Source organism: Nilaparvata lugens, chromosome 14, assembly GCF_014356525.2.
Source record: "Nilaparvata lugens isolate BPH chromosome 14, ASM1435652v1, whole genome shotgun sequence".
Taxonomy (NCBI): Eukaryota; Metazoa; Arthropoda; class Insecta; order Hemiptera; family Delphacidae; genus Nilaparvata; species Nilaparvata lugens.
Genome location: NC_052517.1, coordinates 5,232,688 through 5,244,627, shown reverse-complemented (window position 1 = coordinate 5,244,627; position 11,940 = coordinate 5,232,688). Strand labels below are relative to the sequence as shown.

The window sequence follows — 11,940 nt, the reverse complement described above, 5'->3', positions numbered from 1 at the left end:
CACTATAATTTGTCACAAACTGTGATGTTTACAAATTCGAATGATGTATAGAACATTTGAACTACCATAAATTGGTGTTGTGCTGAAAAATTCTCAATTTAATTTGGAAATTCAATATTGACAAAGATCCAAATATTCATCATAAACTCCGACCACTGTGAATGAAGTCGGAAAATAATGAATGGAAGTTGATAAGAATAATATTGTAAAATATTATATGGAGCTAATAATATTCACTTGACAATATTCATTCATATGGAGCTAATAATATTCACTTGACAAATAATATTCATATGGAGCTAATAATATTCACTTGACAAAATAATATTCACTAGAAAATGATTTATGGAAATTGATAAAATTAATAATCTATACAGTAATTTCATGATAATTGTTCATGAAAAAATATTCACTCATGGAATATAATGAGATTATATGCAAGCCTACAACAGGCCTTTGTGACCGATATCAGTAATTTATACATGTAATAAATAATTTATTAATAAAGTTCTATTTCGATTTCAATTTTATTTATTGAAAAACACGAGATAACATAAGAGCCAAGAGTCCTCTCATAGATACAGCTTAGCTTGTTCAACCTTTCGCACACATCTAACATTTTTTCTTTTTCAATAAAATGAGAATAAAATATTGGGGACACATTTCCTCAAATCAGCAAATAATTTATTTATTATTTTTTATTTATAATTTTTACAAAGTAGCACTGATTGGGAGAGAAAAACTAAGGATAATGGCAGTGGAAAAAGATAGCAGAACAACGTTGCGGATCCTTAGTCTTGTCAAGGCCTTCTATAGACGGTAGCTGATACAGGTTTATTGATGTAATATATTAACTGTTCATTTTCATTTAAAATAATCAATTTCATTTTATTAAGCAAGAAATTATATTTCTCAATAATTTCATAATGAATTTTCATAATTAAGATAAAAGATTTTGTTAATTAATTATTAATTTTTATTTATTTTATTTATTTACAATGCAAATGACACTAATGTAATAACATTGAAAGATGAAATAATAATGTAGTCCTTGTGCTATTTTTCTTCCAAATTTATAGGTGACAAAGTCCAAGATAAGGTTAGAATTTCACGTGTACAATTTTTATAAAAATTTAGTCCAAAATAAACATTAAAACTGTAAATTTTGAATTTATATGGCTTGAATTAATAAATTAATTAGAAATATTCCACTCAATTGCCACTTGAAACAAATAATATTGAGTTATTTAAGAAATTTGGGAATGGAATAGTTTTGGGCCAAGCCTGTTGTTCCTACCCAATCATATTATTTTATATGCTTTGTAATATTGTAGCCACGAATAAATAAATAAATAAAATTTGGAACCATTCAAGAAACACAAACTTGTAAACACTAAAGCTCAGCTGACATTTATGACAAAATCATATTCTATATTGTTAAAAGATGATCTGGCAACATAGCGAAACGAGAAGGAGATAGCGCTATCCGCTTTGTTGAATGATAGACAAGGATAGCAATACCGTTGCCAATCAAACACTGCCATTATAACGTGAACCTCACTATAGTGTTTTCAATTATGGATATATATCACATTATCTCACCGACAACACTATATAATTTGATTGTAAGGTAAGAGATTTTGTGGTATTTATACACTATTGAAAGAATACGGCCAAGCACACACTGGTTAGTCAAGACAAGATCAGACACAATACTTCACATAGTTGCTTATGACGCAACACACACTGATTAGTCATTGCAATTAGACATGAGTCTTCATAAGCAACTATGTGAAGTATTGTGACTGAAAGTGTCTGATCATGTCTTGTCTTGTCTTGACTAACTGGTGTGTGCCTAGCCTAAGACGTCTTAAGCTATGTTTACACCAAAGTTATTAACAACATGTTTATTTTTCCGTCCTTATAGATTCTATTAGATTGAACGGAACTTGACAAACACATATGTTCATCATGTGTATGATAAGTTATGTTCAATCTAATAGAATCTATATGGACAGAAAAATAAACATTTTGTTAATTAATTATTAATTTTTATTTATTTTATTTATTTACAATGCAAATGACACTAATGTAATAACATTGAAAGATGAAATAATAATGTAGTCCTTGTGCTATTTTTCTTCCAAATTTATAGGTGACAAAGTCCAAGATAAGGTTAGAATTTCACGTGTACAATTTTTATAAAAATTTAGTCCAAAATAAACATTTAAACTATAAATTTTGAATTTATATGGCTTGAATTAATAAATTAATTAGAAATATTCCACTCAATTGCCACTTGAAACAAATAATATTGAGTTATTTAAGAAAATTTGGGAATGGAATAGTTTTGGGCCAAGCCTGTTGTTCCTACCCAATCATATTATTTTATATGCTTTGTAATATTGTAGCCACGAATAAATAAATAAATAAAATTTGGAACCATTCAAGAAACACAAACTTGTAAACACTAAAGCTCAGCTGACATTTATGACAAAATCATATTCTATATTGTTAAAAGATGATCTGGCAACATAGCGAAACGAGAAGGAGATAGCGCTATCCGCTTTGTTGAATGATAGACAAGGATAGCAATACCGTTGCCAATCAAACACTGCCATTATAACGTGAACCTCACTATAGTGTTTTCAATTATGGATATATATCACATTATCTCACCGACAACACTATATAATTTGATTGTAAGGTAAGAGATTTTGTGGTATTTATACACTATTGAAAGAATACGGCCAAGCACACACTGGTTAGTCAAGACAAGATCAGACACAATACTTCACATAGTTGCTTATGACGCAACACACACTGATTAGTCATTGCAATTAGACATGAGTCTTCATAAGCAACTATGTGAAGTATTGTGACTGAAAGTGTCTGATCATGTCTTGTCTTGTCTTGACTAACTGGTGTGTGCCTAGCCTAAGACGTCTTAAGCTATGTTTACACCAAAGTTATTAACAACATGTTTATTTTTCCGTCCTTATAGATTCTATTAGATTGAACGGAACTTGACAAACACATATGTTCATCATGTGTATGATAAGTTATGTTCAATCTAATAGAATCTATATGGACAGAAAAATAAACATTTTGTTAAAAACTTGATCCTTATAGATTCTATTAAGGTGCGTACAGATTTACACGCCGCGAACATGAGTAGTTCACTTTTAATCAGCTGATGCCAAGCTTTTTATATCTGTATCTTACCGTTTCTGTAAAAATACAGATATAGTCAGCTGATTAAAAGTGAATTGCTCATGTTCGCGGCGTGTAAATCTGTACGCACCTTAATAGAATCTATAAGGATCAAGTTTTTACAAAATGTTAATAGCTTGATGCTTATAGACTCTATTAGATTGAACATAACTTATCATACACATGATGAGCATATGTGTTTGTCAAGTTCAGTTCAATCTAAAAGAATCTAAAAGGATTGAGTTATTGAAATTTATTAAACTGCTTCAAGGAGTTTGGTATAAGAGCTTATAATAAGCTTCCTGAACATTTAAAAGAGCTAGATGTGAATAATTTTAAGAGAGCATAAAAACTATTTTAATTCAAATATGTCCATATAGGGAAGAGGAGTTTCTATTCTAATTAGAGGGTATTTTGTGCTGTTTGTATGCTTGTGTTTTTGAATTTTTATTTCTTTGGATGTAAATACTTTGTATTTATCATGTTTATTTTATGACGATGCTATGCATTTTGTACAAATGTTTTCCGCAATAAAGAAATCTTGAATCTTGAATCTTGAATCTTTGTTAATAACTTTGATGTAAACACAGCTTTATTCTTTCAATAAATTATCACGTTTTATCATCATTGGGAAATAATTTTTCTAAATCTTGACCAAAAGCAAAAACAAGGTATGCATCTTGTGCTGGTTGAACAAGCAAGCCATCTATCATAGAGAACCACTCGGCCGACTGGTCACAGCGAATGTTTGTGCACCGTCTGTCCTCCCGCCACTAGAGTCTATCATCCTCCTCTTCGACCTCCTCCTCATCATCGTGAGCCTCCTCACTCTCCTCCTTATATCCAGGGTGTTCCGAGATGGCATAGTAGTTGCCATTGTAGATGACACCCAGCTCCCTCAGGACATCACCACGGATGGTCGCCTTGATAGTCCAGTTATAGCAGTCCTCACCCTCGCTCTCCCTGTCCAGCCGCTCCACATCCAGAATCTTAGAGCTCAGTCTCTCTAGAATGATGCCGATATCCTTGATGGTGAGATGCCGCTTCTGGTCGACTGACAGCTGGTCGATTAGCAGGAGAAACTTCTCTGTGGTGACAGCTTCCTCCTCGATCACTGTGTTCTCGGTTTCTGACTCCGACGAGTCGTGTTGGTGCTGGTGCTGCGATGTCGCCGCACGGGACGTTCCGGGGTGCGGTCCTGCCCGCGCCGCATTGGTGCACCCCTCCACATCTAAAAAACGCACATGTCCCTTGGCTGCGGCACGCCGCGATCCGTCCGAAATCGAAGACGGGTGTTGTTGAGGGGATGTCGACAGTGAATCCTGGATCGGTGACGTCGCAACCGATTTGTGCACCGCGATCTTCCTCCCTTCCTCATGCAACGCACAACAGTGGAAGTCACACTCTGACGCATTGTTGGAAGGGGACCCCGCACGTGAGGATGTCCCCGCCGGCCTGTGGGAGTGATCGATGCACTCAGGGGTATGTACATGAATTGCTGTAGCACTTTCAAAGGAAGACCCCTGTTTGGTGAGTCGGGGATGACCACTTGCTGTCCATATTGGTCCTCCCCGGTCCGGATCATCATGGTTGATGACAGTGATCTGTGGTGATGCTGTGTACCTGGCTGGGTACACATCATTGATGAGTGTTTCTTTGCGACCCAAACTGTCCACACTAGTCTGTATCACCAGGGATGATTGTTTCTTGGGTGTTGCTGTTCCACTACTGGCTGCTGTCCCTGCTTCGCTTCCACCGGTTGACTTTCCCGCCTGACGCTGGTCCCAGTGCAGTACCACTGTGACCCTTCCCTTGTTGTCCATGATCTTCCAGGATGGTGTTTCATCCTGCAGTTCTAGAGCATGGATTGTCTCGCAGACTATCTTCGGTATGGCTGAGATCGCTGCAACAAACAGAACATCATCAATCATCAATCAATTAAAATGCATCCCGACACATAGACTCTATAGTGGGTTGCTACACAATAGTTTAAGTGAATTAATCCAAGTATGTAAAGTATTTTTTCCATATTAAATAAATACCTCTGACATGGGTTACATGACAGAGAAAAATAAAATAAATCATTTGTAAATCATATCCAGAAAAAATTATTAATAAATTATTATTATCATTAATTCAATGAATTATTATAAATGGATCAATAAATTATTTTCTGATGATTTACAACTATTTTTCTTTTCATATAATTTGAATTAAAAATACTTATTTTGAGATCACTTATTGATTATAGAAAATAAAATATTTATTCATTTATTCTGCCAAGATACAAGATACATAAGACAAACCAGATAATTTTTGTGCACTGTTGCCAAATCGTTTATAAGCTACTAGCTTACCCGGCGAACTTAGTACCGCCAAAAAATCAATGTATCTCATGTCACTCTCGACTTTATTTGGTGAATCATGAAATTTATCTGACAATCAATATTTCCATTTACATCTCAATACGGACTTCCTATGATCCTATGTGCTTAGTTTTAATACCACTAAACAATTTCATCACAGAGTGACGTGTTTACTAGAGCTGGTAAGTTTAAATGCTAAATCATATTATCACAACATGATCTTGAATCATGATGATCTTCCCGTTCTACGTTAGCCGCTCGGCCGACAATTTCGAAAACATAGGTCTGTAAAATGGATCAATATATAATTATTATTAACCCCCCTATTGAAATTTCTGGTCAGAAACCATCCCCAATATTCACACAACATATTCCCAAAGTTTCATGCCGTTCTGTGTCAAGTAGTTTTCGAGTCTATAGGAAACAAACAAACTAACACACAAATAGTGATTAATATTAACTATTAAACAGGAATATGATAAATGTTTTTCAATATACCAATGTTTTATAACAAAACTACCAAAATATCTAATCCTAAGTCGATTATAAAATCATGAAACAATAAATCTTCTCTGTGAATATAGGCCAAATATATCTGGAATATAATTGATCTTCATCAACAATAATCAATTTTACATCAGATATACCAGGATGACTAATTGAATCACAGCCACCTATACACTGCATAATGCGCCGAGCAACTAAAAAGTTGCCACTTGCTCGAGCAACTAAAGTTGCCGGTAGTCTGAGCAACTAAAAAGTTGCTTACACCCACGCTACAGTGGAATGGCACATGTTTGACCGGGTTACCCCCCCACTGCCACAACCATCCCCTGTAATACTCCCACTCTCAAAATCCTTCACTCCTCCTCCTCCTCATTCTCCTCATCCTCCTCCTCCTCCTCCTCCTCATCTACACCTACTCCTGGACATACATCTACTATACTACTGTTATTCCTTCTCCACCTACACATAAACACCACCCTCGACCTCATCCTCCTCCTACTCCTCCTACTACAACTCCTCCTCCTCCTCCTCCTCCTCCTCCTCCTCCTCCTCATCCTTCTCCTACTCCTCCTTCTCCTCCTCCTCCTCCTCTTCATCTGGTACACCAAATGCTGGTCCTACATCTACTTCTACTACCATTCCTCCAACTCCTCCTCTTCCACCACCTCCTCCTCCACCTCATCCTCCTCCTTCTCCTCCTCCTCCACCATCTCCTCCTACTCCTCCTCCTCCTCCTCTTCCTCCATTAACTCCTCCTCACCCTCAAAACCCACTCACTCACACCACCCACCAGAATCTACCACCACTTTCAATTCTACCACCTCTTATTCGCTCCTTCTCACTCACTCTCTCTTGCACTCTCTCTCTTACTCTTGCACGCTTTCTCTCACTCTCTCCCACTCACTCATGGAAAGTAGTGCACCGCACCTTTACCACCATCCTAATTCCTACGCAAAGAGTATAGAGGGTGGATTTGAACATGGTAATGTCACAAATTTCAGGTCATCTCACCAAGATATACAAGGTATTTCAATTGAAAAAATTAAAGTTATTCAACAAGAAAATCCGGGACTTTTGAACGTCACAAAAAAAATTTTCCGGGACACTGAAACTTTCGGTAAAAAACCGGGACAATCCCTGTTTTCCGAGACGTCTGGATATCCTACCCTAGATGCACATAATTATGTCTCACCAGTTCTGATTTCATCGACTTGAATCTTCTTTAAACGATGATGATTTCAATTTAGGGTGTGGACACATAGACAACTTTAATTGCTCTTTTGTCCCTAGATGTGTCTCAACAGTTCTAATGATATCGACTTGAATCAATGATTTTTTTTTAATTAATGATATCGACTTTAAACGAAGATGATTTAAATTTAGGGTGTGGACACATAGACAACTTTAATTGCTCTTTTGTCCCTAGATGTGTCTTAACAGTTCTAATGATATCGACTTGAATCAATGATTTTTTCTTGAATTAATGATATCGACTTTAAACGAAGATGATTTAAATTTAGGGTGTGGACACATTGACAACTTTAGTTGCTCATTTGTCCCTAGATGTGTCTCAACAGTTCTAATGATATCGACTTGAATCAATGGCCCATATGAATAAAACCAGAGCAAATGCTCATGAGTAAAAGCATTGAGCATAAGGTTTTGCTCATGAGCAAAAGGTAGAAGCAAAAACATTTGCTCATTTTGATATGAATAAGCTTTACCTTATACTCTTACCTTATGCTCCTGAACTCTGGAGCAAATGCTCACATATTTTAAAGATTTTTCATCAGCTGATTCGCTTTTGTAGCCTTAATTTGTATTTATAGCTCACGGAAGCGCTAAATATGCAAACAGGGGGCACCGCTTGTGTTTGCGTCGTCTGCTCTGTTTTCTATTTATGAATACAGTTTTACGTTAGTTGAGTTTAGAATTTTGAAATAATAGCGTGAAAAAATGTTATCTCTGTAATAATCTTCAGCATAATCTTATAAATCAATAGCCTTCTTATAATCGTCTACACTCTCATATTAAGAATATGAGGCATTTAAGAAATGCCTATTTTCTATTTTGTGATGGCTATCTTTATAACAGGTAGCTTTTGTATTTATTCTTTTGTAGGAATAATGGTGATATATATCATGGTTGAATCTAAAAATAGTTTTATAGTTCTACACTATTGGTTGTGATAGTATCTGGTATAGTTTCCTCTTCCTCATACGAATTAGTTGAGCCATTTTACTATGAGCAAAAGGTGATAGGCTGCTCTAGACTTGACTCACCTTTTTTGAAGCATTTGCTTCAAAAGTTGAGCAAATACTCTAGTTTATTCATACAATTTTGAGCAAAAGCTTTTACTTTTGAGCAAATGCTCAAACCATTTTTTTGAAGAGCATAAGCGAAAGGTTTTGCTCACGTTTATTCATAGAAAATGAAGCAAATGCTCCATATTTTAGAAGTATGAGCAAATTCTCAACTTTATTCATATGGGCCATTGATTTTTTCTTGAATTAATGATATCGACTTTAAACGAAGATGATTTAAATTTAGGGTGTGGACACATTGACAACTTTAGTTGCTCTTTTGTCCCTAGATGTGTCTTAACAGTTCTAATGATATCGACTTGAATCAATGATTTTTTTTTTGAATTAATGATATCGACTTTAAACAATGATGATTTCAATTTAGGGTGTGGACACATAGACAACTTCAGTTGCTCATTTGTCCCTAGATGTGTCTCAACAGTTCTAATGATATCGACTTGAATCAATGATTTTTCTTTAATTAATGATATCGACTTTAAACGAAGATGATTTAAATTTAGGGTGTGTACACATTGACAACTTTAGTTGCTCTTTTGTCCCTAGATGTGTCTCAACAGTTCTAATGATATCGACTTGAATCAATGATTTTTTTTTTAATTAATGATATCGACTTTAAACGATGATGATTCAAATTTAGGGTGTGGACACATTGACAACTTTAGTTGCTCTTTTGTCCCTAGATGTGTCTTAACAGTTCTAATGATATCGACTTGAATCAATGATTTTTTCTTGAATTAATGATATCGACTTTAAACGATGATGATTTAAATTTGGGGTGTGGACACATTGACAACTTTAGTTGCTCACCAGTTCTGATGACATCGACGCCGGTCGGATACCAGCGTTCTCCCTGTCTGAGCAACAGTATAACCGTGTTGTTGGGCAGGGTGCGGAAATACTCCCCATCCTCCACCTGGGTGCCATCCGACTCGAGCACCAGTCGAACACTCTCCCCCGCCGGGATCTGCAACTTCTCACGGCCTGAAACACCCGCAAAATATCAGGTTTCTATCAAATTATGGTAACTCAATGTACCTAGAATACAACACTACCTGGTCTTAGATTGTAGAGCACAAAATTATGCCTATAGGTTATTATGTCCTGGTTATAATGGCTGTGGAAAAACATTGATTGATTGAGTACTTTATTTATGTAGATTACGATATATACTGGCTTATACACTTATATACAATAGCTAACAATACAGCAAAACTATAGATGAATTTACATAATATCATAGAGAAACAATAGCGTAAGTAGATATCCCATGTTATAGGGCGTTTATGTCGCAACTTTTACTGTTATCTCAAGCCGATTACTGTCGATTTTTACTGTTTTGACCGGGTAAGAGTGTATGAACGGCACAATATGAGAGACTACCAGTGTCATAAAGCTTCACGTGAAAGAACTACATGAACTATCTACTGTTATCCCAAGCCGATTACTGTTGATTATTGTCGATTTTTACTGTTTTGACCGGGTAAGAGTGTATGAATGGCATAATATGAGAGACTACCAGTGTCACACAGCTTCACGGGAAAGAATTACATGAACTATCGGCTTGAGATAACAGTAAAAGTTGCGACATAAACGCCCTATACCATGGGATATCTACTTACGCTATTGTTTCTCTATGATACAACACTACCTGGTCTCAGATTGTAGAGCACAAAATTACACCATAGAGAAACAATAGCAAAAGTAGATATCCCATGGTATCGGGAGTTTATGTCGCAACGTTTACTGTTATCTCAAGCCGATAGTTCATGTAATTCTTTCCCGTGAAGCTGTGTGACACTGGTAGTCTCTCATATTATGCCATTCATACACTCTTACCCGGTCAAAACAGTAAAAATCGACAATAATCAACAGTAATCGGCTTGGGATAACAGTAGAAGCTGCGACATAAATGCCCTCTACCATGGGATATCTAGTTACGCTATTGTTTCTCTATGATTATACCTATAGGTTATTATGTCCAGGTCATAATGGTTGTGGAGAAAGATTGATTGATTGAGTACTTTATTTATGTAGATTACGATATATACTGGCTTATATACTTATATACAATATCTTACAATACAGCAAAATTATAGATGAATTTACATGATATAGACTAAGAAAATTATTATTGAACTGTATATGATATGAAAAAAACAATTTGGAATAACTATATATATTATAATACAATATTGTAATGCATCTACATAAATTGGCGGAGCTTTGGACATATCAATGTCCATTCCTCGGAAAGGATATTAAAAATATCCTTCCCACTAACTCTCTACCAAATTAAAAGATAGAACAACATTGTCGATCCTCTGTCGTGTCAATGCCTTCTATAGACGGTAGCTGGTACAGGTTTATTGATGTAATATTAACTGTTCATTTTCGTTTAAAATAATCAATTATATTTTATTAAGCAAGAAATTATATTTTCAATAATTTCATAGAGAATTTGCATAATTAAGATGAAATATTTTGTTAATTGATTTTATTATTCTACATTGTTAAAAGCCGATCTGGGAATAGAGCAAAGTGAGAAAGAGATAGCGCTATCCACTTTGTTGTATGATAGACAAGTATAGCAATTGCTAATCAAACACTACCATTATAACGTGGACCTCACTATACTAATGTTCAACAGTACAGCATGCAATACAGTGATACAAAATTGATAAAGTGAACACGACTTTTTTTGGGAATTTCTTCATTATGTTGCTGTTGTTCTTTAAGCCTGCTGTTTTCAAACTGCCGTAATGCAACGTTTATTTGTGAATGAACTATAGTCTATAGTGAGATAAAGTCAGCAGCTGATTAACATTAGTGTTGCTATCCTTGTCTGTCATTAGACTGAGCAGATTCTTTTCACTGTTGCTAAATTGAATGCCAGCTATTAAGAAATATAATCAACTAGCCGTCAGGCTCGCTTCGCTCTCCATATCCGTCTAGCCAGGGGGCTCCGCCCCCTGGGCCCCCGACTGGATCGTCCAGGAATGAGATTAGCAGGATCGCTTCGCTCGCCTGCATTTTTCATTTGAGCATTTTTATCATATGTTAGAACGATCCAGTCGGGGGTCCAGACTAAACGGATATGGCGAGCGAAGCGAGCCTTACGGCTAGTAATATAATACTGTATTTCCAGGAATAGCTCTGATTGAAGTAACAGTGCCCAATCAATTTTTCCGCGCTAAATGCATTTCAATCTTCAACTTGGTGCCAACCTAACAAAGTCAACTCAACTTAATGCCAACCTGACAAAATTATTAATTTAGTTACCAGAACAACTGTTTCGAAGAGGTACTCTCTCTAGATTTTAGTTCTATATTAACATATGGTATGGACATTTTTCGATTATAATTAAGAGAATAAGAAGAATATACATGCTAAAAGACGAACTTTAAACCCTTAAAAACCACTCTTAGTGCCGGTTGCAAAACAGCCGGTTAGATTTTAACCTTGATTTATTCTACGAGAACCAATCAGAGATGCCGTCTTATCAAAAAGGCCTTCTCTGATTGGTTCTCTTG

At 35.7% G+C, this 11,940-nt stretch overlaps 1 protein-coding gene across 1 annotated transcript in view; it reads right to left on the bottom strand.

Moving 5' to 3' along the window:
- Positions 1–3,446: 3,446 nt before the first annotated feature.
- The window catches only part of LOC111058367, a 31,826-nt gene continuing 23,332 nt past the window's right edge, over positions 3,447–11,940 (bottom strand). Inside the window, exons 3-4 of the mRNA XM_039440596.1 lie at positions 9,218–9,391; positions 3,447–5,116 (exon numbers count right to left, since the gene is read on the bottom strand). Coding sequence (XP_039296530.1) covers positions 3,987–5,116; positions 9,218–9,391 — 1,304 coding nt within the window. The 3' untranslated portion in view covers positions 3,447–3,986. The remainder of the gene's footprint in view (positions 5,117–9,217; positions 9,392–11,940) is intronic.